This window comes from Lepidochelys olivacea (assembly GCF_965140295.1).
Source record: "Lepidochelys olivacea isolate rLepOli2 genome assembly, chromosome: 18".
Taxonomy (NCBI): domain Eukaryota; kingdom Metazoa; phylum Chordata; order Testudines; family Cheloniidae; genus Lepidochelys; species Lepidochelys olivacea.
Window position 1 is genome coordinate 11,795,769 of NC_140428.1, and position 27,139 is coordinate 11,822,907.

Sequence of the window (27,139 nt, forward strand, 5' to 3'; positions counted from 1 at the left end):
CAGTCTCTTCCACCAACCATTTCCCTGTTGTCCCGGGACCCACAAAGGTAACTGTGGGTCTTTGCGTCTTCCCCTAAGTGCCACGCCTGTGGAGGCTCTGAATGGCCAGGGAGATTGTCTAGCGTGTTCCTGCAGCTGGGACTCTTACAGGCCAGGCCAGAGCCCAGCCCTCTGGGAGTCTGACTTAGTCATAACAAAGCATGGCAGGTCCCTGACAGATGGGATGGTCCTGGAGACAAGCAGCCCTCTGTTATTGAAGTGTGTTGAGGACAAGGCCAGTCTGGGTTCCCACGGGACAGTGTGAAGCCAGTGGTGAATGGGTCATGTCACAGGGTGACAGGCTCTGTATTCATCTGTCCGGGGTTGGGAGCACAAATACATAGTCACAGACATGATATCAGGCAGTCTCATCCTCCACCGTCAAGTGGATGGTAATGTGTCTGCTCACCTTTGTCCGGCTCTGTGCAAAAAGCCTCTTAGCACTGATTGCAGTTCACATGGAAGGTAGACAGAGACCACCGGGGCGAGAGCATGTTTCCCTGCAGGCAGGTGGCCTCTGGGGGGCTAAGTACGCAGCAGTCCCCGGATGGAGAGAGAGCTCCCACTGGAATTCCTGCTCTCTATGTGATTAGAGGCAGGTGGCAGGGCACGCACTCGCAGTTAGCTTGAGGACTCTGGCCTGCTGCTGCTAGAAAAGCCCTGTCCTGCTGCTGGTAGAGTCAGGGGACAAGTTAGAGCGGGGATCACATCACAGCTTCCTCAGAGCACCTATAGTGCAGCCACAGATAACCTCCCCTGCTGTCCCAGCCAAGCAAAGACTCTGCATATCTTGCTATTTTATGGGAGGCACAGAGCCCGCGAATGGGCCTCTTTTGTCTGCTTTGCCTGATGCAATTCTTCATAGTCTGATGATTCCCTGCTGATTTTTGTCAGTTTTATCATAATGAATTGCCTTAAGCATCACACAGCAGCTTCCCCAATTACCTTCATTTCTAGTACAGCCGAAATCTCTCGGCCCCAGATCACAGCACAGTGTGGTGCATCTGGTGGATATTGCAGAACTTCAGGGAGGCGGCTGAGGCTGCGGCCAGGAGGAGTTGGGTTTGGTCCTAGAGAAGCGGATGGTAGGAATCAGACAGAAAGCAGGTGGAGGGGATGCAGGGACTGTCTTTGTATTTGGTGTTTGCACAGGGTCCTGGTCCCATGATTAAGGCTCCTAGGTGCTACAGTAACATCAATTAATCAAGTGCAGTGCTCTTCCAAATGGAGACTAAAAGTAGCTCTGAGGGCCTCTTTGCTTATAGGCTCTTAATAATTTCCAGATCAAATGGGCTCAGCTTACAAGTCAAAAGATGCTTTTCGAGACTCAGCCAGGGATTTGTGCGCCAAGTTCATGCATCATCACTAGTGATAAAGACCATGCAGAGCAAACTCTGCTGTCCCTGACATCTGCAGTTTTTGAGTGGGTTCGCACAATTTGAACATGCACTCCCAGAGCAATAGTGTTCCAAAAAGGGCTGCTCCTGGGATAAACAAACGAGGGGAATCGGACATAGAAGAAGGGAGGCGGCATTACCTACGTAGACAGCGCTGGAGAGACCATTCCTGGGTGCTGTATCCAGTTCTGGTGACCACACTTTAAATCTAAAGCTGAAAAATTGGAAAGGCCTCAGCAAAGAGCTATGGGAATGATTCAAGATCTGGAAACCCTGCCTTATAGTGGGAGACGAATAGTTAGCGAACTGAAGAGCAGGTGACGAGGCAGTTTAATCTGAGGAAAAGATTTCTGAGTCTAGACTCCTTTCACCTAGCAGACAAAGGCAGAACGAGATCCAGTGGCTGGAAACTGAAGACAGTACAGTTAACACTGGAAATAATAGGCATACATTTTAAGAGGGAAGATAATACTTAACCATGGGAATAACTTCCCAAGGAGCAAGTGGATTCTCCCTCACTGGGAGGCTTTAAATCAAGACCAAGTGTGTTTCTAAAAGATATGCTCTAGCTCAGCCACAAGTCTTTGTGTTAGATGCAGGAGTCACTGGCCTGTGTTGTTCAGAAGGTCAGACTAGAGGGTTGTAATGGTCCTTTCTGGCCTTCCTATGAAACCTACGAACTCTCTTTCCCTTTTAAAGGACTGTACTGGGACTCAGTGTTTCCTTTAGGATATTGTTGCATTTGCATCGACCTGTCTCATTTAAAAGGCATGACACACTTTCTCCTTTATTTTAGCTTAATTTTTTTTATCATCTTCCACAGGCAAACTGAAAATATACAACAATATATTGTACAATTAGGGAGGGAAGCCAAAAACATGCTACAGCCATCATGGAGACATCATAACAATGCTGCTTTGCACATGCCTTAGTTAAGCCATATATTTGATTATAGGAACCAAAACCTCTCGGAAGACAAAGGAGGGAATGTTTGGTTGTCTGCTGTGTGTTCCATCTGACAGATCTTCTTAGCATATGCGCAACATGCCTCGGGTGGCACCTGACCAGGAATCAGAAAGTGCTGGATAGCACCTGTAATCGGTCTACCAAGAATCAGGTGCGTTTTCTAGTGGACCAGAGTCAGGCCAAAGTGTGTATATTGCTGCTGTGAAAAAATGGTCCCTTCTTACGCCACAGATTTTCTGCCTGCTTCTCTCTTCAGCGTCAGAGCTGCCTGGCGCTGCAGAGCTGATACAGATGACAGAGCTAAAACAGAATCTGGGATTCTGTTTTAGCTCTGTCATCAGCAGAACCATTCATTCAGTTCCAGCTGCTGAGCCAAATCCTGCTCTCAGTTATACCTGTTCTGCCCCCTGGGGGCATTGGGGCTGTAACCGGGGGCAGCATGTGAAGGCAGTGGGGCTTCTGAGATGTAACTGAGGGTAGACTTTGGCCTACAAGATCAGCATTACTGGTTGTGAAGCAAGAACCAGAAGGGACCCCTTTTTTCCAAGGTGAGAAGGAAGGGTTCCCTCCCATTGTGGAAAGGAGGCTGTGTGTGTTTCTGTAATCCGTGCTGCCCAACACCCCTAGAGTCACCAGGAGGATAAATTTGTATCTCCCTGTGTGTTCAGATGGGCTGAAGAGACACACCTAAAGTTACAGCAGTTGTTGGGGCTGGGGTGTGCCAATTGTGCCCGATCCATTGGCTCTGCCCTGCACAGGGCTCTGTTAGGAGAAACTGCCCTCTTTCTCAGATTCCACTTCCTCATGCTGAATAATTGCATCAAGTACACGTAATGAACAAGGAGCAGCCAAGCAAACCATCCACTAAGGAAATAAAGAAGCAATGTTTAGCTCCGGAGCAGAGGGTGCACCTTGCAAAGAATAATTACGGTGCTGTTTATTTTGTCACGGGGGAAAAAAGTGTCATTTTTCCTGCAACAAAATGGCACATCCCACAGGGCCACATTCCGTTTTACAAACATATTTGAACAGCCGGCATCAGCTAGACAACACTCTGGAAAGCGGCAGAAATGTCCCAGTGCAGAGCAGAATAAAAGAACAAAGAATGTCCAGTCACTTCTTAAAAAGAAAAGGAGGACTTGTGGCACCTTAGAGACTAACAAATTTATTGACCCAAGGGAGAGAAGCTGTGTAAAATGTGTTCAAAAGTAATGAACTTCAGTAAATTCAACTTAAATATTCTGGAACTTCTGCTACCGGAAACTTTTTCTCCGCTGAGTTCATTGTGTAAATCCTCTGGTTCTCTGCACCTGTGTTTGTCACTCAGCAGTGCCCACCCGAGTCCAGTGTGGACTCACACACAAAGCCTACTACCTGTCATATCCCCCTAGCCTGCCCTGACTGAATGAGGCTGTTCTCTGCATTCTTGCAGCTGAACTAAGGTTTTAGAATCAAAGACATCTAGGACTGGAAGGGACCTCGCGAGGTCATCTAGTTCAGGTCTCTGCAATCATGGCAGGACTAAGTATATCTAGACTATCCCTAACAGGTATCTGTCCAACCTGGTCTTAAAAATCTCCAATGACAGAGATTCTACAGTCTTCCTAGACAATTTGTTCCAGTGTTTAACTACCCTGACAGTTAGGAAGGTTTTCCTAATGTCCAATCTAAACTGCCCTTGCTGCAATTTAAGCCCATTGCTTCTTGTCCTGTCCTCAGAGGTTAAAGAGAACAATTTTTCTCCCTCCTTGTAACTCCTTTTATGTACTTGAAAACTGTTATCATGTCCTCTCTCAGTCTTCTCTTCTCCAGACTAAACAAACCCAATTTTTACAATCTTCCCTCAGAGATAATTTTTCTAGACCTTTAATCATTTTTGTTGTTCTTCTCTGGACTTTCTCCAATTTGTCCACATCTTTCCTGAAACGTGGCACCCAGAACTGGACACAATACTCCAGTTGAGGCCTAATCAGCATGGAGTAGAGTGGAAGAATTACTTCTTGTGTCTTGCTTACAACACTCCTGCTAATACATCCCAGAATGATGTTTGCTTTTCTTGCACTAGTGTTACACTGTTGACTCATATTTAGCTTGTGATCCACTCTGACCCCCAGATCCCTTTCCGCAGTACTCCTTCCTAGGCTGTCGTTTCCCATTATGTATGTGTGCAACTGATTATTCCTTCCTAAGTGGAGTACTTTGCATTTGTCCTTATTGAATTTCATCCTATTTACTTCAGATCATTTCTCCAGTTTGTCCAGATCATTTTGAATTTTAATCCTATCTTCCAAAGTACTTGCAACACCTCCCAGCTTGGTATCATCTACATACTTTCTAAGTGTACTCTCTGTGCCATTAGCTAAATCACTGATGAAGATATTGAACAGAACCGGACCTGGAACCGATCCCTGCAGGACCCCACTCGTTAGGCCCTTCAGCTTGACTATGAACCACTGATAACTACACTCTGGGAAGGGTTTTCCAACCAGTTATGCACCCACCTTATAGTAGCTCCATCTAGGTTGTATTTCCCCAGTTTGTTTATGAGAAGGTCATGTGAGACAGTATTGGTATTTTGCATTGCTATGTCTTATTTTCATTGCAGGAATGGCATGGAGGAGGGCCCAGGCTGGGACCCATTGTGCTAGGCTTGGGCACTGTACCCAGGAAGGAACAGTCCGTGTCCCAAGGACCTTCCCATCTAACTAGACAATAGACAGAGAATGGGAGACGGGAAGGGATATTATCTCCATTTTGCAGATGGGAAACTGAGGCCCAGAGTGATTATCTGTGACTTGCCCATGGTCTTGTGTGGAATCTCTGGCAGAACTGAGAGCTGATATCAAGTCAGAAGCTGAGGGATTCTCTGGATCCCCCAGTGTAGGAGGCTCTGAAGGGTTAAAAACTCACATGGCTTCATCGTACATGGCAGCTGGCTGATAAAATCACTGTCCTGCTTTGTGGAGTCACACAGCATCTGGGCACAAGATGCCCTGGTGTTTTGTAGTTCTGTGGTTAGAAGCTTTTCCTGTGGCTAGACTCTGAAAAGACACTCAGCTGAATGGCAAAGATATGTCTAGGATCCCCTGAGCTGCTTTGGAAATCAGCACCCCTCCTTCTAGCAGAAAGATGTGATCTCCTAATTCCCAGGCGATGGGGGTCATGCCTGTGAACAGAGCCAGAGGCCATATCAATCCATAGGTTGCTGCTGCCCCATCAATGGGTGTTTGTGTGGAGACAAAGGTTTGCAGCATTGTTCCATGCAAACCTGTTCTCTCCAAGAACAAGTGTCTCCCCTTGTGGTTCCTGTCAAGGGGGCAATGTTGGGGGTTCCCCTCCTGCCTGCAGGACTTGACTGCGCTTGGCTCTCCTTCCAGGAGTGAATGGGAATGCTTGTTTCACAGCTACAGCAAGGTCACTGATGTTACTCTCAAGTGCCTTTCCCATAAGTTGAGCTGCTTCATGACCTCCAGCAAGGAGAACATCTTGCAGGTATTTTCCCCCACACTTGCCTACATAGGATGAAACCCCACCTGTGCAGAAGGTATGAGTGGCACGTAAGTGGTGCTTTGGTCTTGTGCATAAAGGGATTTCCCCCAACCACAGCACTGGTTGTCACAAGCCCCAGCACCTTTGCTGAAGCAGTGCCAGACTTTCATAGCGTTTGCATCGTCACTTTGGAAATGGTTCTGAAATGTGTCCCCTCCAGATCAGCTTTGAGACCCCCCTCGCTGGTACACTCACCTGTCCTGCACTAGAATGTGGCAAGTTCACTGAGGACACGGCTCGCTTGGGCTTGGGTTCGTTAATCACGGAGTGACTCACTCAGAGGTGGTTTCCGCTGATTTCTTTACTTACCGCTTCAATATGGTGGTCAAAAACTAGGGGAGATACTTACTAGCCACGAAGTCGTTTGTATGACCCCGGCGCCTTCTGGGTGAGGTTATCAAAAGTGCTCGTCCTTGGAGTAACTCTGTAAGCTTCCATTGACTCCACTGGGAGCAGAGTGAGACCAGCGCTGAGCATCTGCTAGGCCTGCCCCTGGTACTGTAGGAATGCAGGGTTCCGTTAGACACAGTACAGCGGGCCCATTAGCAGATGTAAATGCTCCCATTGCTTTTCTAGCTGCGTTTATTCTGGGCCAAACTGTCTCCCCGCCACCACTTCTGCAAGGCAGGTTGCATCAGAATCAAGCGAGATGGCACTCACGGGGCATGTTTCTTTTACAGTCCCCTGGATTATTGTACGTGGTGCAGAACATGCCACCAGCAGGCACACGGCACGTTCCACTTTCATAAAGCAGAGACTGGCACATGCTGGAGAGATTGTACGTAGTGTTCCTTCACTTTCTGATCTGCAGGATTCAGTCATTCATGGTGGTTTAGTGTGCAAAGGGCCTAAACACAAAAGAAGCAGCATGGATTGGTGGTTCAAGGCCCTGCATGGGAACAGAATCTGCTCTGTCTGCCTTGCTGTCCTAGGTATGGTGAGCCCCTCTGTGAGGTCTCTCAGGCGGGTGTGCAGAGACAACTCCTCTTGGGAAAGGATTCATCCACTTCTCCCCACCAAGAAGGAAGCACAATTGGGGGATCATTCTTGTTTTCTGAGTGGGGGGCTTGTGCCCATTCTCCTAAGCTCCTCTCTGCTCCCACTGCTCTCAGCCTGAGAGAGCCCTGGCGCAGACCAGCTGGCTCCAGCACATGTTCCATCCTCCTTCCCTTGGCCCTGCCTCAGCGATCCATGGCTTGGGCACACCCACGTCTCTCTGCCCTTTTTCTGCAGCAAGGGAAACCCAGTGTGAATCTCATGCTTGTCACTGAGATTGTCGGTTTTCCGTAAAATTCTTGATGGTGGTGAAAATAATCAGCCATAGTAACAATGAAATAACAGCCGGGGCTAGAAACATCATCGCTTCATTCAAATGAAATCACATCTCTACCCTACTCTTTACAACAGTCAGCCCTGGTCCTGCAAGAGGATTGCAGTCAGTGGCACTTCATGTGGGGCACGGGCCCTGCAAGATTGGGCTGACAGAGTGGGAGACTGCACCAGGTGGATGGGGCAACAGTGAGTGATGGTACAAAGCCTAGAGGGGAGTAAGGGAGCTGTGAGGAGAGAGGATTGGGAAGATTGCAGAGAAACAAGCACATGACCTGAAACAATAAGGGTGAGGAGCTCTGGTTTGCCATGACAAGAGACAGGAATCCAGTGAAGGGCACCAGGGTTGGAGCAGAGGGAGAGAAGGTGACTTTAGCAGCTGTGATTTGGATAGTGGATGGGAACTTGCCATCCCACGGGCAGTCTCCAGTCCCTACCCTCATCATGTTTCTGAGGGAGCATTGCCTGGCAGTGACACTACCAGGGGGAGATCTCTGAGACAGACATAGATCTCAGGCCATATCTACACTACGAAATTAGGTCGAATGTATAGAAGTCAGTTTTGTAGAAAGCGTTTTTAATACAGTCAATTGTGAGTGTCCCCACACAAATGCTCTAAGTGCATTTACTCAACGGAGTGCGTCCACAGTACCAAGGCAACCATCGACTTCCAGAGCATTGCACTGTGGGTAGCTATCCCACAGTTCCCGCAGTCTCCGCCGCCCGTTTGAATTCTGGGTAGAAATCCCAATGCCTGATGGGGCAAAAACATTGTCGCGGATGGTTCTGGGTACATGTCATCAGGCCCCCTTCCCTCCCTCCCTCCGTGAAAGCAACGGCAGACAATCGTTTTGCACCTTTTTTCCTGGGTTACACGTGCAGACGCCATACCACGGCAAGCATGGAGCCCGCTCAGCTCACCGTCACGGTATGTCTCCTGGGTGCTGGCAGACGCGGTACTGCATTGCTACACAACAGCAGCTCATTGCGTTTTGACAGCAGACAGTGCGGTATGGCTGGTAGCCATCATCGACGTACTCCAGGGTGCTCTTTTAGTCGACCTCGGTGAGGTCGGTCAGGGGCGCCTGGGCAAACATGGGAGTGACTCAGCCAGGTCATTTCCCTTTTAAGTTTCGTCTCATGGCGATTCAGTCCTGCCGGCAGTCCTACTTCACCGTCTTCTAATGAGCATCCAGTAGACGACGATGGCCAGCAGTCATACTGCACCATCTGCTGCCAGCAAGATGTATAAAGATAGATGAAGTGGGTCAAAACAAGAAATAGACCAGATTTGTTTTGTATTCATTTTCTCCTCCCTTCGTTCCTCCCTCCGTTAAATCAATGGCCTGCTAAACCCAGGGTTTTGAGTTCTATCCTTGAGGAGGCCATTCGGTTTCTCCTTGTGTCAAGGTTGCTTCCCCACTCTGAACTCTAGGGTACAGATGTGGGGACCTGCATGAAAAACCCCCTAAGCTTATTCTTACCAGCTTAGGTTAAAACTTCCCCAAGGTACAAACTATTCTATCTTTTGTCCCTGGACCTTATTGCTGCCACCACCAAGCGTCTAACAAAAATAACAGGGAAAGAGCCCACTTGGAAACATCTTTCCCCCCCCAAATCCCCCCAAGTCCTACACCGCCTTTCCTGGGGAAGGCTTGATAAAAATCCTCACCAATTTGCAGAGGTGAACACAGAGCCAAACCCTTGGATCTTAAGAACACTGAAAGAGTAATCAGGTTCTTCAAAGAAGAATCTTAATTAAAGAAAAATTAAAAGAATCACCTCTGTAAAATCAAGATGGTAAATACCTTACAGGGTAATTAGATTCAAAACATAGAGAATCCCTCTAGGCAAAACCTTAAGTTACAAAAAGACACAAAAACAGGAATATACATTCCATTCAGCACAACTTATTTTATCAGCCATTTAAACAAAACAGAATCTAATGCATATCTAATTAGATTGCTTATTAACCCATTACAGGAGTTCTGACCTGCATTCCTGCTCTGGTCCCAGCAAAAGCAACACATAGAGAGAACCCTTTGTTTTCCCCCCCTCCAGCTTTGAAAGTATCTTGTCTCCTCATTTTGGTCAGGTGCCATCGAGGTTGTCTTAGCTTCTTAACCCTTTACAGGTGAAAGGGTTTTTCCTCTGGCCAGGAGGGATTTAAAGGTGTTTACCCTTCCCTTTATATTTATGACACCTTGATTTAAAGCCACCCTCTTTGTTGATTTTAATTCCCTGTAAGCCAATCCTGTAAGCCATGTTGTCAGTCACCCCTCCCTCCGTCAGAGCAATGGCAGACAATCGTTTCGCGCCCTTTTCCCTGGATTGCCTGAGCAGACGCCATAACACAGCAAGCATGGAGCCCGTTCAGCTCACCGCAGCAGTTCTGACCATTGTAAACACCTTGCGCATATCGTGCAGTTTATGCAGAACCAGCACCTGAAAAACCAGGCGAGGAGGCGACGGCAGCGCGGTGATGAGGACATGAACACAGATTTCCCTAAAACCGCGGTCCCCAGCAATTTGGAGATCATGGTGTTACTGGGGCAGGCTCATGCCGTGGAATGCCGATTCTGGGCCCGGGAAACAAGCACAAAGTGGTGGGACCGCATAGTGTTGCAGGTTTGGGATTATTCCCAGTGGCTCCAAAACTTTCGCATGTGTAAGGGCACTTTTATGGAACTTTGTGACTTGCTTTCCCCTGCCCTGAAGTGCAAGAATACCAAGATGAGAGCAGCCCTCACAGTTCACAAGCTAGTGGCAATAGCCCTGTGGAAGCTTGCAACGCCAGACAGCTACCGGTCAGTCTGGAATCAATTTGGAGTGAGCAAATCTACTGTGGGGGTTGCTGTGATGCAAGTAGCCAACACAATCACGAAGCTGCTGATATCAAGGGTAGTGACTCTGGGAAATGTGCAGGACATACTAGACGGCTTTGCTGCAATGGGATTCCCTAACTGTGGTGGGGCTATAGACGGAACCCATATCCCTATCTTGGGACTGGACCACCAGGGCAGCCAGTACATAAACCACAAGGGGTATTTTTCAGTGGTGCTGCAAGCACTGGTGGATCACAAGGGACATTTCACCAACATCAACGTGGGATGGCCGGGAAAGGTTCATGACGCTCACGTCTTCAGGAACTCTGGTCTGTTTAAACGGCTGCAGGAAGGGATTTACTTCCCGGACCAGAAAATAACTGTTGGGGATGTTGAAATGCTTATAGTTATCTTTGGGAACCCAGCCTACCCCTTAATGCCATGGCTCATGAAGCCATACACAGGCACCCTGGACAGTAGTAAAGAGCTGTTCAACTATAGGCTGAGCAAGTGCAGAATGGTGGTAGAGTGTGCATTTGGACGTTTAAAGGGTCGCTGGCGCAGTTTACTGACTTGCTCAGACCTCAGCGAAACCAATATTCCGATTGTTATTGCTGCTTGCTGTGTGTTCCACAATCTCTGGAAGACGTTTATGGCAGGGTGGGAGGTTGATGCAAATCGCCTGGCCGCTGAATACGTGCAGCCAGACACCAGAGTGGTTAGAAGAGCACAGCAGGAAGCACTGCGCATCAGGGAAGCTTTGAAAACCAGTTTCATGACTGGCCAAGGTACTGTGTGACCCTTCTGTTTGTTTCTCCTTGATGAAAACCCGCCCCCTTGGTAACCTCTAAATTCCCTGTAAGCCACCCGCCCTCCCCCCTTCGATCACAGCTTGCTTGCAAAGGAAATAAAGTCTCTGTTGTTTAAAAAACATGTATTCTTTATTAATTGATTATAAAAATAGGGAGATAACTCACAAGGTAGCCCGGGGGTGTGGTAGGAGGGTAGGAGGGAAGGAAAAGGCCACTTTAAAACTTCTTGAATGACAGCCTTTTGTTGCTTGGGCTGTCCACAGGGGTGGAGTTGTTGGGTACCCGGAGCCTCCCCCACGGCGTTCTTGGGCATCTGGGTGAGAAGGCTATGGAGCTTGGGGAGGAGGGAGGACAGTTAAACAGGGGCTGCAGCAGCATTCTGTAATCCTGCTGCCGTTCATGAACCTCCACCTTGGGGAGGACGGAGCATGTCCGATTGATCCCGCAGTAGCCCCAGCGTTGCCTCATGCCTCCTCAGATTTTCCTGCCACCACCTCTCCTCACGTTCATCGGCCACTTTGCTGTACTCTTCTATTGTGTCCCTCCACACATTTTGCTGAGCTCTGTCAGTGCCGGACGACTGCATAAGCTCAGAGAAAATTTCATCGTGCGTGCGTTTTTTTTGTCGCCTTATCTGAGATAGTCTTTGGGATGGAGGAGGGAGGCTTGAAACATTTGCAGCTGCTGGAGGAAAAAAGGGAGTGAAGTATTTTAAAAGATACATTTTACAGAACAATGGCTATACTCTTTCACGGTGAACAACACTATTCACATTACATAGCACATGTGATTTTGGTACAAGGTCGCATTTTGCATCTTATATTGAGTGCCTGCGGCTTTGGTGTTGGAGATCACACACGCAGGGCCAGGCAACAGAATTCAGCTTGCAGGCGGCCATGGTAAGCCATAGTCTTTCAGCTTCTGCAACCTTCATAACAGCAGCCCCCTCTTCTCCCATACCAAGCAAAGCCCATTGAGTTGGCCATTTAGTGCTGCGGTTTTCCTGTTAATGTGCAGCAGCAGAAACCAAACTAACCCCCCCACCCCATCCAATTCTCTGGGATGATTGCTTTACCCCTCCCCACACCGCGTGGCTGGTATCAGGGAAGTTCCCTCCTAGCCAAACACGAACAGCTCAGCGCCAATGCCCCCCCTCCCCCCCCCCCCCACAGGATTTCTTTTCAGCCACGGGCAAACAGCCCAGTAGGAACGGCCACCTCTGAATGTCCCCTTAATTAAATTCCCCTGTTTCAACCAGGTTACCATGAATGATATCACTCTCCTGAGGATAACACACAGAGATAAAGAACAGATGTTGTTTGAATGCCAGCAAACACCTGGACCATACACTGCCAGGCTTTGTCATGCAATGATACCAGATTACTTGCTACTAGCATGGCGTGGTAAAGTGTCCTACCATGGAGGACGGAATAAGGCTGCTCTCCCCAGAAACCTTCTGCAAAGGCTTTTAGAGTACCTCCAGGAGAGCTTCATGGAGATGTCCCTGGAGGATTTCTGCTCCATCCCCAGACACATCAACAGACTTTTCCGGAAGCTGTACTGGCCATGAATGCATCCCAAGTCCTCAGGGCTACTTAATCATTAAAAAACGCTAGCTTTTATAACATGTATTATATTTAAAAAAGTACACTCACCAGATGTCCCTTCTCCAGCTTTGTTGGGTTGGGAGGGTATTTCAGTCAGGGTGATAAAAAGATCCTTGCTGTCGGGGAGAACGGTGTGCTGTGTGCTCTCCTCAAGCTCGTCCTCCTCCTCCTCATCTTCCCCATCCGCAAAATCCTCAGGCATGGCGGAGAGTACCCCATCATTGGCGTCCACGGACAGGGGTGGGGTAGTGGTGGCGGCCCCCCCCAGAATTGCATGCATCTCAGCGTAGAACCGGCATGTCTGGGGCTCTGTCCCGGAGCGTCCGTTTGATTCTTTGGTTTTCTGGTACGCTTGTCTGAGCTCCTTAAGTTTCATGCGGCACTGCGTTGCCTCCCTGCTGTAGCCTCTGTCCCTCATGGCCTCGGAGATTTTTTGAAATGTTTTGGCATTTCATCTTTTGGAACATAGTTCTGATAGCACGGATTCCTCTCCCCATACAGCAATCCGATCCAGTACCTCCCGTTCGGTTCATGCTCGAGCTCTTTTTAGATTCTGGGACTGCATGGTCACCTGTGCTGATGAGCTCGCCTGGCCAAACAGGAAATGAGATTCAAAAGTTCCTGGGTCTTTTCCTGTACATCTGGCCAGTGCATCCAAGTTCAGAGTGCTGTCCAGAGCAGTCACAGTGGTGCACTGTGGGATAGCTCCCGGAGGCCAATACCTTCGAACTGCGTCCGCACTAACCCTAATTTGAAACAGCAATGTGGATTTCAGCACTAATCCCCTCATTGGGGAAGAGTACAGAAATTGGTTTTAAGAGCCCTTTATGTTGAAAAAAATGGCTTCGTTTTGTGGACGGGTGCTCAGAGTGCTTTGCCGATGCTGGCCTGTGTCATTATCCCTCTTTCACAGATGGGGAAACTGAGGCACAGAGCAGGGATGTGACACAGCAACTTACTGATCTCCTGACTCCCATGCCTGGCCCCTAAGCACCAGTCTATGCTGGAGAATAACCCATCATGAATGTTGCAAAATAGTAAATGAAGAAAATCAACTGAAAAGCCAGGATCATAGAATCATAGAATCATAGAATATCAGGGTTGGAAGGGACCCCAGAAGGTCATCTAGTCCAACCCCCTGCTCAAAGCAGGACCAATTCCCAGTTAAATCATCCCAGCCAGGGCTTTGTCAAGCCTGACCTTAAAAACCTCTAAGGAAGGAGATTCTACCACCTCCCTAGGTAACGCGTTCCAGTGTTTCACCACCCTCTTAGTGAAAAAGTTTTTCCTAATATCCAATCTAAACCTCCCCCACTGCAACTTGAGACCATTACTCCTCGTTCTGTCATCTGCTACCATTGAGAACAGGCTAGAGCCATCCTCTTTGGAACCCCCTTTCAGGTAGTTGAAAGCAGCTATCAAATCCCCCCTCATTCTTCTCTTCTGCAGGCTAAACAATCCCAGCTCCCTCAGCCTCTCCTCATAACTCATGTGTTCCAGTCCCCTAATCATTTTTGTTGCCCTTCGCTGGACTCTCTCCAATTTATCCACATCCTTCTTGAAGTGTGGGGCCCAAAACTGGACACAGTACTCCAGATGAGGCCTCACCAATGTCGAATAGACACAAAGATAATGCATAATAGATAATGCATCATGAAAGTGTACTTTCTTTGTTCATTTATTTTGACAATTGCAGCTTCATTTTAATTATTTATGATTCTGCTTTGTTATGTGCTGTGGCCAAGCTGGTCAAAGTAACAAAGTCTTAGAAACAGCCTGTTACTGGAGACCTGGGGGCAGCAGTCTGCCGTGAAGTCTTTGTGGAGGTGCAGTGAGAACCCTGGGAATTTTGCACAGGGGATGAGTGAGGTGCTCGGCACCTCGTACATTGGGGGATGCCTGGCTGCTCTCTAACACCCGTTCTCAGGGTTGTTTAGTGAATTGCTTTTACATCACAACATATTTAAAAAGCCGGGCCTAGTAAAAGCCCCTTTGAGTGTGAGTCTCTCTTTCATGTGGAAACAGACCTGGAGAGATAGTGACAGCGGTGTGATGGGATCCTTGGGATGCAACCTGGAACTGGGGTACTGTGTGCTGTGCCCCCTTAACTCTCCAGCCTGGGCTGTCTCTCCCAGTGCTTTGCCAGTGACAAGCAACAAACCCCTCCAGGTGCTGTGATCACTCAGCACAACAGCACGTGGAGCCCCACACCCAGCTACATTGCATGAGTGCTCCCTGAGCCACTGACAAAAACCACACAAGGAAAGGCACCAGCCAATTCCCCCCAACCCCCTACCCTTACACCCCAGAGCTGTACCGTCTTGCCCTGGTCAGAAGCCTGACCAGTGTAACTTTATTACCCAGTCCGCCCCTCCCTCAATGTGGAGATGACGCACACACCAGCCTTTGTAAACTGAGCTGTGATTTCCCAAGCACTTTGACCAAAACGCACTGTGTTAGGTCAAATATAAAACAGATTTATTAACTACAGACAGATCGATTTGAGTGATTATAAGTGGGAGGCATAAAAGGTCAGAGCTAGTTACCAAAGAAAATAAAAGGTAAGTGCAAAATCTAAATCTTAAGCCTTATTACACTAGACAGTACTTAGATCAAGCAGGTTTCTCACCCCACTGGATATTACAGTTCTTAATACTCCAGATTCTCCCTTAAGCCTGGACCAGTCTCCTTAGTCGAAGTCTTTTGTCTTTCCAGCATTCTTGTTTCTTCTAGTGTAGGTGGGGGAGGAGAAAGGCAAAACCATGATGCCCTTGTCCTCTATTTTATAATCTTAGTCCATGTGCCTAGAAGACACTTGCCCAGACATGCCCTGGTGGGCTTTGCTGAGTCACAGCGTTGAACAATCTCTCCCCCCCCCCCGCCCCAGTGATCTTGTGCAACTGAGTCATTGAGCTGAGCAGTCCCCATTGTGTGGTGCTTGTGCAATGATCATTGAATTATAAACCCCTTGGTTACACCTCCCCTCATGATTAATGGTCATTTGACACCCTCCTGGGAGTGGTTCACCTCCTAGCAAAGGAGAATCTCAAATTTACAGCATATTTCAGTAACAACCATAGAATCATAGAATAACAGAGTTGGAAAGAACCCCTGGAGACCATCTAGTCCAACCCCCTGCCCAGAGCAGGACCAATCCCAACTAAATCATCCCAGCCAGGGCTTTGTCAAGCCTGACCTTAAAAACTTCTAAGGAAGGGGATTCCACCACCTCCCTAGGTAACGCATTCCAGTGTTTCACCACCCTCATAGTGAAAAAGTTTTTCCTAATATCCAACCTAAACCTCCCCCACTGCAACTTGAGACCATTACTCCTTGTCCTGTCATCTGCTATCACTGAGAATAGTCTAGATCCATCCTCTTTGGATCCACCTTTCAGGTAGTTAAAAGCAGCTATCAAATCCCCCCTCATTCTTCTCTTCCGTAGACTAAACAATCCCAGTTCCCTCAGCCTCTCCTCATAACTCATGTGTTCCAGTCCCCTAATCATTTTTGTTGCCCTTTGCTGGACTCTCTCCAATTTCTCCACATCCTTCTTGTAGTGTGGGGCCCAAAACTGGACACAGTACTCCAGATGAGGCCTCACCAATGTCGAATAGAGGGGAACGATCACGTCCCTCGATCTGCTGGCAGTGCCCCTACGTATACATCCCAAAATGCCATTGGCCTTCTTGGCAACAAGGGCACACTGTTGACTCATATCCAGCTTCTCGTCCACTGTCACCCCTAGGTCCTTCTCTGCAGAACTGCTGCCTAGCCATTCGGCCCCTAGTCTGTAGCTGTGCATGGGATTCTTCCGTCCTAAGTGCAGGACTCTGCACTTGTCCTTGTTGAACCACATCAGATTTCTTTTGGCCCAATCCTCCAATTTGTCTAGGTCCCTCTGTATCCTATCCCTACTCTCCAGCGTATCTACCACTCCTCCCAGTTTAGTGTCATCCGCAAACTTGCTGAGAGTGCAATCCACACCATCCTCCAGATCATTAATGAAGATACTGAACAAAACCGGCCCCAGGACCGACCCTTGGGGCACTCCGCTAGATACCGGCTGCCAACTAGACATGGAGCCATTGATCACTACCCGTTGAGCCCGACAATCTAGCCAACTTTCTACCCACCTTATAGTGCATCCATCCAGCCCATACTTCTTTAACTTGCTGACAAGAATACTGTGGGAGACCGTGTCAAAAGCTTTGCTAAAGTCGAGGAATAACACGTCCACTGCTTTCCCTTCATCCACAGAACCAGATATCTCATCATAGAAGGCAATTAGATTAGTCAGGCATGACGTGCCCTTGGTGAATTCATGCTGACTGTTCCTGATCACTTTCCTCTCGTGTAAGTGCTTCAGAATTGTTTCCTTGAGGACATGCTCCATGATTTTTCTGGGGACTGAGGTGAGGCTGACCGGCCTGTAGTTCCCAGGATCCTCTTTCTTCCCTTTTTAAAAGATGGGCACTACATTAGCCTTTTTCCAATCTTCCGGGACTTCCCCCGATCGCCATGAGTTTTCAAAGATAATGGCCAATGGCTCTGCAATCACATCCACCAATTCCTTTAGCGCTCTCGGATGCAACGCATCCGGCCCCATGGACTTGTGCACGTCCAGCTTTCCTAAATAGTCCCGAACCCCTTCTTCCTTCACAGAGGGCTGGCCACCTCCTCCCCATGCTGTGCTGCCCAGTGCAGTAGTCTGGGAGCTGACCTTGTTCGTGAAGACAGAGGCAAAAAAAGCATTGAGTACGTTAGCTTTTTCCACATCCTCTGTCACTAGGTTGCCTCCCTCATTCATTAAGGGGCCCACACTTTCCTTGGCTTTCTTCTTATTGCCAACATACCTGAAGAAACCCTTCTTGTTACTCTTAACATCGCTCGCTAGCTGCAACTCCAGGTGTGATTTAGCCTTCCTGATTCCATTCCTACATGTCCGAGCAATATTTTTGTACTCATCCCTGGTCATTTGTCCAATCTTCCACTTCTTGTAAGCCTCTTTTTTGTGTTTAAGATCAGCAAGGATTTCACTGTTAAGCCAAGTTGGTCACCTGCCATATTTACTATTCTTTCGACACATCGGGATGGTTTGTCCCTGTAACCTCAATAAGGATTCTTTAAAATACAGGCAGCTCTCCTGGTCTCCTTTCCCCCTCATGTTATTCTCACAGGGGATCTTGCCCATCAGTTCCCTGAGGGAATGAAAGTCTGCTTTTATGAAGTCCAGGGTCCGTATTTTGCTGCTTTCCTTTCTTCCTTGTGTCAGGATCCTGATCTCGACCATCTCATGGTCACTGCCTTCCAGGTTCCCATCCACTTTTGCTTCCCCTACTAATTCTTCCCAGTTTGTGAGCAGCAGGTCAAGAAGAGCTCCACCCCTAGTTGGTTCCTCCAGCACTTGCACCAGGAAATTGTCCCCTACATTTTCCAAAAACTTCCTGGATTGCCTGTGCACCGCTGTATTGCTCTCCCAGCAGATATCAGGATGATTGAAGTCGCCCATGAGAACCAGGGCGTGCGATCTAGTAGCTTCTGCGACTTGCCGGAAGAAAGCCTCGTCCACCTGATCCCCCTGGTCTGGTGATCTATAGCAGACGCCCACCACGACATCACCCTTGTTGCTCAGGCTTCTAAACTTAATCCAGAGACTCTCAGGTTTTTCTGCAGTTTCATACTTGAGCTCTGAGCAGTCATACTGCTCCCTTACATACAGTGCAACTCCCCCACCTTTTCTGCCCTGCCTGTCCTTCCTGAACAGTTTATAACCATCCATGACAGTACTCCAGTCATGCGAGTTATCCCACCAAGTCTCCGTTATTCCAATAACATCATAATTCCCTGACTTTGCCAGGACCTCCAGTTCTCCCTGCTTGTTTCCCAGGCTTTGTGCATTTGTGTATAGGCAATTGAGATAACCCGCTGATCACCCCTTGTTCTCAGTATGAGGCAGGAGCCCTCCCCTCTCACATGCTCCTGCTCGTGCTTCCTCCCGGTATCCTGCTTGCCCACTTACCTCAGGGCTTTGGTCTCCTTCCCCCGGTGAACCTAGTTTAAAGCCCTCCTCACTAGGTTAGCCAGCCTGCTCGCGATGATGCTCTTCCCTTTCTTCGTTAAGTGGAGCCCATCTTTGCCTAGCACTCCTCCTTCTTGGAACACTATCCCATGGTTGAAGAATCCAAAGCCTTCTTTCCGACACCACCTGCGTAACCATTCATTGACTTCCACGATTCGACGGTCCCTACCCCGGCCTTTTCCTTCCACGGGGAGGATGGACAAGAACACCACTTGTGCCTCATACTCCTTTATCCTTCTTCCCAGAGCCACGTAGTCCGCAGTGATCCGCTCAAGGTCATCCTTGGCAGTATCGTTGGTGCCCACGTGGAAAAGCAGGAAGGGGTAGCGATCCGAGGGCTTGATGAGTCTCGGCAGACTCTCCGTCACATCGTGAATCTTAGCCCCTGGCAAGCAACAGACTTCTCTGTTTTCCCGGTCAGGGCGGCAGATAGATGACTCAGTCCCCCTGAGGAGAGAGTCCCCGACCACCACCACCCGCCTCCTTCTCTTGGGAGTGGTGGTCGTGGAACCCCCAACCTTAGGACAGTGCATCTCATGCCTTTCAACTGGTGGAGTCTCCTTCTGCTCCCTTCCCCCAGACGTATCATCTGGGCCACTCCCCGCAATGGTACCTGTGGAGAGAACATGAAAACGGTCACTTACCTGTGTCCGCGTTGCTGATACATGGACATTCCCCCTTCTTCTTCTGGAGGTCACATGTTGCCAGATTTCTTCACCGTCCTCCTGTCCATGCTGCGCAGTCTGCTCTGAATCTTCAGAACCTTGTGGCTGTAGAAGCATATCCTGACATCTGTCCAGGAAATCTTCAGTTTCTCTTATGCAACGCAGGGTTGATACCTGTTGTTCCAGACCTTGAACCTTCTCTTCCAATATGGAGACCAGCTTGCACTTTGTACAGACAAAGCCGCTTCTGTCCTCTGGAAGAAAGACAAACATGGCACATCCAGTGCAGGTCACAACAGTTGAACACTCTCCATCCATATTACCTTCCTACTATGAGCTTCCTCAGGAGATACAGTAATTACTCAGAGAAGTCGTTAGAGTGTAAGCCTCAGTGGGCCCACTCCAGGCGAACTCCCAGGCAAACTCCTGCTGTTTGCTGCTCTGCTGTCCCGCGCTGCTCAGCTGGTTCCCCGCCGCTCAGGTGGTTCGCGGAGCGCTGGCTTTTTTTAAACAGCCAGGCTCACCTGAAACAAACACTCCCAACTCCCACCCATTTCAGCCAACCAATCAAGTACTCACTCAAATTTTCAAGCTGCCGTCACTACAAACACTCCAATCCTCTCACCAAACACACACTCAGATACCCAGATACTCACCAGCACAGATCCCAGGCAAACTCCTGCTGTTGGCTGCTCTGCTGTCCCCCGCTGCTCAGCTGGTTCCCCGCCGCTCAGCTGGTTCATACAGCAAAATCTCATAACGGCATACACACCGGTGCTACACATATTTGGACAGAACAGTGGGTTTCAGCAGATCATGACTTTTCATATGATATCTTACCTGGCATGCTTTGTATGAAATATCTCAACCATATAGGAATGATGAATATGGGGGTTACAGGGTGCTGTTTTGAGGTACAGTGTGTCACAGGGCCTGTTACCTCATTACCTTTTCTGAGGATTCAAAGCCTGGTGCTGCAGATGTGGGGAGTTTATTCTCTTGGCCATTCTCACTGGGTCTCTCTCCCCGGCCCTGACGTAGCTCTGCCTGAGACTGGTTTTGCATCAGTCGTGCACACTGGGGTTATGCCTAATTTACATCTGTGTGAGAGCAGAATCCAGCCACGTGTCTGTGGTGCTTATTGGGAGAGATAGCTGCACTGTGCTGTGAGTGAAGAGGAATGAATTAGTCTGCCTCTGCTTTGCTTGTGAGCCCAGCCCTGGGTGCCAGAGAATCTCACGTGACCATGGAAATGGGGTAAGAATCTGTAGCTGCATCATTCCTAGCGGGCTACACGTTGAGCTGTGTTGGCAATCAAGGGTAATCTCACTGGTGATCAGCTGGTGGGCCAGTCTGAGCCGTAGCTGGAGGGATTCGTCGGGTGCAGGAGAACTAGTGGCGTCTGCATGTGTGACATTTCCAGGAGGATTGTGATGGGGCGGAAGAGTCACTGTTGTACATGTTTCAGAGTAGCAGCCGTGTCAGTCTGTGTCCGCAAAAAGAAAAGGAGGACTTGTGGCACCTTAGAAACTAACAAATTTATTTGAGCATAAGCTTTCGTGCATCTGATGAAGCGAGCTGTAGCTCACGAAAGCTTAAGCTCAAATAAATTTGTTGGTCTCTAAGGTGTCACAAGTCCTCCTTTTCTTTTTACTGTTGTACATGTGTCAGGCCAGTTTGCTCTTTATGCTCAGGCTGATGGATGAACCTCTCGCACTCGCATCTGCTGCCTGCAGACCCAGCACACTGAAAGCAGAGGGGAAATGTGCACTTCTGGTGTGTCCCTGGGCCCCAGGCATGACGAATATTGGGGGTGGAAAATGGATTTTTGCATGTTCTTGATGCAATGGCTTCTTTGCTGGGAGGCACAGCAGGTTTTGCTCAAACATGAGCTCATTTTGCCTGAGAATTAGGGCCCGTTTCACTTGAATAGAATCCAGATCCCCCCCTGAAATACTGCACTGAACTGCTCCCAATTTCACACTCATAACAAAATGCAAAAATCTCAAACCCTGAATAACTTTCCATGTTCCTAGGAATATTTTGCTCTCCTCTCAGACTCTAGGGATTGCAAGGTGCTGGCCCCGGTAGCTGTGCAGACCAGTGGCCAGTGCTGGAACTGAAAGCGATGGCGAGGACGGAGTAATGTTACTGACCTGCCCCCTCCAGCATCAAGTGCCATCTGCGCCATGCAGTTGATTTACAGTTCTCTCCTCTCCCTCTTCCAGCCCCGTCTGCTGTGTCCATCATGCACCAGGTCAGCCGGACTGTGGACAGCGTTACCTTATCGTGGTCTCAGCCTGACCAGCCCAACGGAGTCATCCTGGATTATGAGCTGCAGTACTATGAGAAGGTATCAGCAGAGCCCGGAGCTGCCCACGGTTAATGTGGACATGGGGAGAGGCAGCTCAAACCTTGGCCATCCTGGGTGGAGCTGCTTCGGGGGACTGACCATCTCAGCCAGGGATGGCATGTGCCCCGGGAGCATGTGGCGGCGCACCAGGTGCCAGAGGCAACTGAAGAGAATAACAGACAGGACAGGCACTGAAGCTGACCCAGAGTCAGTCTGGCAGTGCGTGTTAACCCTTCAGATCCCAGCGATCGCATGTGTCGGGCAGGTCTCCATGCAGCTAGCTCTGGTTGGGCGATATAGCTGGGTTTGAAAGGGAATGGGAAGCCACTGAGGAAAGTTCTTGAGGCCTTGGGAGGAGCATCCCAACCTTCAATAATCAAGAGCTAGTGGCTGTCAGCACCATTGCAGGCTGGCCCTTCCCGCCAGTTTGCGAAAGCTGAGGTCCCAGGGACTTGTTAGTCCCTTTCCCTGGTGCAGCAATGGTGCCTCCATGGAGCAGGAACAGTGCTGTCTGGAACCTCGCAAATTGAGACACTAGTATCTTGGGGCTAAATTCATGCTTGCTGGAACTCCACGGAGTCAATAGTTTTACACCAGGGATGAATTTAGCCTCCAGTGCCAGTCCTACGGGCTTCTCTGCATTAGCATTGTTTGCACCAGTGCAGCCTCCAGTGTGCATGTGTTGCACTGGCAAAAACTGGGCTTGCACTCCCCGGTGTATACACAAGTTGCACAAGTACAAAGCTGAGCTTGCACTTCCCAATATGTATGTGTTGCACCAGTAGGAAGCAGGGCTTGCACTCCACCGTGTGACTTATCCAGGGATAGAACTGTGATAAATGGTGCTGATGCAAGCTCCACTTTACATGAGTGCAGTGCACCTGTGCTGGGGGTCTACACTGATGCAACTACCCCAGTGCAATGCCCTAGGGGACAGGAGCTGATGTAAGAGGCTGGAAGAGGTCCAGGTGGAATGGCCCGTGTGAGAGAGAATCCATCCCTCTCCGAAACACGCCCCATTCCAGGTGCCACCAGCCCAGCCAGAGAAGAGAAGAGGGATTCTGTGCTATTCAATTGAACTCACCCTGCACAACAGGAGGAAGTGCAAGAGCCAGGACTGTAACTTCCTTTGCATGGGGATGAGGTGTCGGAAGGGCTGGCTTTGTGCTGCCAGGGCTTGCAGTGCTGGGGGTCTGGCCGGAGTGCAGGGTCGCAGGAGAAGGCCCAGCCTCAGTGAGTGGTGCTGAGGCTTTGGCAGGATGGACCCCGCTGGGAACAGGAAATAGGGGGCAGGAGCCTTCTTCTCCCAGGAGCATATCTCTGCCGCAAACTACACATTAAAAAATAAACTTAAAAAATCCCCACCTAATTAAAACACTTTATGATTTAAATGAAAAGGAAAATATTTTCCCAGCAGCTGCTAGAGGAAATGATTAATCCCCATTGCTCCCTGCCTGTGACCTATTTTCTCAGCACCAAGAGCCAGAGGGAGAGTGGGGAGGGAGAGCTGCTTTGTAAGCTGTAAAATAGGTCCTGACCTATATTGCATATATCTGAGCCATTTACTTGACCCCTGGAAATGATCCCAGAGAACCTAGCAAATTGGATGGGGAGATAACCAGACAGATCCGGAGAGGGGTCCCAGCCCAGAGACACTCTAAGCAGCAACAGAAGATCTCGGGGAATTTATTCGCTCGTTCTCTCTCTCTCTTTTGGTGGGGGTGTAAATACAGGGAAATGGTCTGTAAAGCCAAAGCTGTGTCATACGCCCCTGTCCGCTGGGCTGTGGCTGGGTGCTGGGGGAGGCTGCTCTCCTCCTTGCTCTTAGAGATTATTGCATAAGAGGCAAATGGTCTTGGTGACAAATGGCACAAATAATGCCAAGATGTAATGGTTCCTACAGCTTACGATGCAAATGGCATTGGGGCTCTGCAGAGGAGCCTGGGCTGGAATTCGCTGCCAGCATTAGCAGTGGGCAGAAGGGAATATTCTAACCCCAGCCCTCCTTTGGCTTGCAGAGGGAGGGGCTGGTGTCAATACTACAGTGACACTTGCGGGGTGTTTTGACATTTGGACAAGTTGGTCCTTGTCCTGGCCACTGTCAGCCCTCCACCCTCCAGAAGCTGGGAATGGGCGACAGGAATGGATCACTTGATGATGACCTGTTCTGTTCATTCCTCGGGGGCACCCTCGTAACTAGGCCAGACCCAGAAAAAACCCTCTTCTCCCTAAGAGATCTCTCCTTGCTAGATTTCAGCTCCCAACCCCAAGCGGCTTGGACACCCAGAGCTGCTTAAAAGTGGCAAAGTTGTCTCATCATGGAAAAAGTGCGCTTGCTTCACTTGAAAAGCCCAGAATTGTTTTTGCTCAAAGTTTCAAAACAAATTCCCTCCTGGGTAGTAACCAGCCCTGGAGAATTTCAGCCCCAAAGGTTGTGAGCACCTGAAAAATGGGGGTTTCCAATGGAAAAGCTTAGGGCCCCTTAATAGACTCTGGACTCCATAGGGAGCTAAGAGAAGCAGAGGCCAAAAAACCTTTCCCCAAGCCACACTGGCACTTGGGACAGGTTATTTTGCATTTCCTGTCAGTGTCACACAGGAACAGGACAAAGAATAATGGAAGAACAGTTGGGCTTGGCATGCACAGAAAGATGCCAGTTGTCAGCCCTGTGCAGACCCCTCTGTCGATGTGTCTGCGCTGCCCTCGGGATGCAATTGCAACTCTCCCAGCTGGCTGTAATCCATGGAGCAGAGCAGTGCAGCCCAGGCTAGCCTCACAAGTCATTCCCGGGGTCCAGGAGGGCTCGTCCAGCCCCCATTGCAGCCAGTGCTGCTGTGGCTTCACTGCGGACAAGATTAAAACTAGCCCACCTTTGCCTGCCCAAGCAGCACTCGCCCCCTGGTGCTGCGGTGTCGGCATGCCCGCTGTGTCGGTGGTGCACGTGCATTGGCAAAACCAGACTGCAGAAGCGAGCCTGAGCAGGACAGGGCTGGCTGGGAGGGAGGGTGGGATGGGAGCGTTGGGGCCCAGGGCTGGGAGAGCGAGGAGCAGTCCGTTTGTTCACTGAGGGAGGGAAGCACTGGGAGGAGCAGGGAGCCCTGCTTTATGTGGCACTCAGAGTTCACGTGCTAATCCCAGCATCCCCAGGGCAGGGGATGTCCAGACTCAGGGTGTAGTGGGGTCTGCCCCAACCTGTGACACATCTCCCCCAGATCCAAGGCTGGGAAAGAAACGGAGAAGCATTTCTCAGTCATTTCATATTATCTGGGCAGCTCTGGAGTGGGTTTGGGCAGGGGGAAACAGTGTAAGCTCATCAAGTGCTTGTTGCAAAAGGTGATGAACAAAAGGCTGCCAATGGGCCAGTTCCAGCACCCATTTTGGGGGGAGGGGGTGGAGGTGAGGTGGACCTAGATCCAGCCCGCGATGCCACGGTGCTGCCCACGTTCCAAAGCCTGCCACATCGGACAGAAAGGACACTGCCCTAGCTAATGGCCTAGCTGGCCCAGCATGGGGACAGTCTCTTGGAGCTTGGGGCTGAAGTCTTCCTTACTTTTCTGCTGGACTGATTCCTCCTGGGAAGAATGTGCTTCTTCTCCTACCAAGTGAGCTGGTCCAGCTCCTCTTTGCAGGCTGACAATCCCAACCCCCCAGATTGTTAGGAACCCCACCCCCTGTACGGCACAGTGCCCTGAAATGCCTGAAGGCAACACTCCTGGACTAAGGCAGTGACCAGTGTAAAGCAGGTTTAAGAGGGAGGATTTTGCCTCTGGCCTGGGGAGTCTGATGCTCTTTCCCTGAGGATCAGGGGCCTGCTCAGGCTGAGTGGCTTCTGCCCAGCGCTCAGATGTCGTGCGTGAGGCGCTCAGAGCACTGAGTAAATATTGTTGTAAAGTGGTTCACCCTGCAGGTGCAGGCTGGTTGGCTGCTTCCTTTCCTGAAGGGGCAGATTAACCTGACAATTGCAACGTTTTCATTTGGGCTCAGCTGGCAGGTTTTGATGTATCCAATGTATTTATACAGCCTGCACATCACCCCCAAACCAATCCCAGTGCCCTAGTGGAACAAAGGAGAAGCGCAGACCTGTGGAGATCAGCACGCCCCTCACATGCCCTAAAGGCCCAATTACCCCAGGATACCTCCACCACACCGGGCATGCACCTTACTGGGAGTGGAAAGGTTCAGAGCTACAGTCCTCAAAACCCCATTAGTAAACAACATTTCCTAGGAGAGCCACGCCCTGGTTATAACAGCCCTTACCTTATTAGAAGACTGTTACCAGGTCCCCGCCTAATCTTCCTTTCTCAGGACTAGACATGCCCAGCTTTTTTAACCTCTCCTCAGAGGCCAGGCTTTCTAACCCTTGGCCATATCTGCCTTTACATGTGGTGCCCAGAACTGGACACAGGACAGCAGCTGAGGCCTCACCAGTGCTGACAGTGGGACAGTTGCCTCCCATGTCTTACGTACGACACTCCTGTTAATACACCCCAGCATGATATTCACCTTTTTAGGAACTGCATCACACTGTTGACTCCTGTTCAGTCTGTGATCCATTATAATCCCCAGATCCTTTTCAGCAGCATGACTGCCGAGCCAGCTACTCCTCATTTTGGAGCTGTGCATTTGATTTTTTCCTTCCTAAGTGAAGTACTGTGCACTTGTCTTTATAAAATTTCATCTTGTTGATATCAGACCAATTCTCCAATTTGTCGAGGCTGTTTTGAATTCTAATCCTGTGCTCCAAAGTGCTTGCAACCCCTCCCAGTTTGGTGTCATCCACAAATTTTATAAGCATACTATCCCCCTGTTACTCAAGTCATTCATGAAAATATTGAATAATACGAGACCCAGTACAGAGCCCTGTAGGACCCAGCAAGAAACATCCTCCCAGGGATGGGGATGGAAGTGGGTCAGATGTGGAGGGAAGGGGATAGGAGTGGGTAAAATGGGAAAGGGATGGAGACAAGGAGTGGGTAGGCCACTCTGCATGGTATCAAGTGTAGTGCCCCAGGGATCGGTCCTGGGGCCGGTTTTGTTCAACATCTTTATTAATGATCTGGATGATGGGATTGATTGCACCCTCAGCAAGTTCGCAGATGACACTAAGCTGGGGGGAGAGGTAGATACGCTGGAGGGTAGGGATAGGGTCCAGAGTGACCTAGACAAATTGGAGGATTAGACCAAAAGAAATCTGATGTGGTTCAACAAGGACAAATGCAGAGTTCTGCACATAGGAAGGAAGAATCCCTTGCACCGCTACAGGCTGGGGACCAACTGGCTAAGCAGCAGTTCTGCAGAAAAGGACCTGGAGATTACAGTAGATGAGAAGCTGGATATGAGTCAGCAGTGTGCCCTTGTTGCCAAGAAGGCCAATGGCATATTGGGCTGTATTAGTAAGAGCATTGCCAGCAGATCAAGGTAAGTGATTATTCCCCTCTATTCGACACTGGTGAGGCCAAACCTGGAGTATTATGTCCAGTTTTGGTCCCCGCACTACAGAAGGGATGTGGACAAA

At 49.4% G+C, this 27,139-nt stretch overlaps 1 protein-coding gene across 4 annotated transcripts in view; it reads left to right on the forward strand.

The window, feature by feature from the left end:
- EPHB2 (EPH receptor B2) overlaps positions 1–27,139 on the forward strand; it is a 279,799-nt gene that overhangs the window by 208,722 nt on the left and 43,938 nt on the right. For all 4 annotated transcript variants that reach the window (XM_084651374.1, XM_084651376.1, XM_084651375.1 and 1 more), the window contains exon 6: positions 21,500–21,624. In XM_084651374.1, coding sequence (XP_084507500.1) covers positions 21,500–21,624 — 125 coding nt within the window. The remainder of the gene's footprint in view (positions 1–21,499; positions 21,625–27,139) is intronic.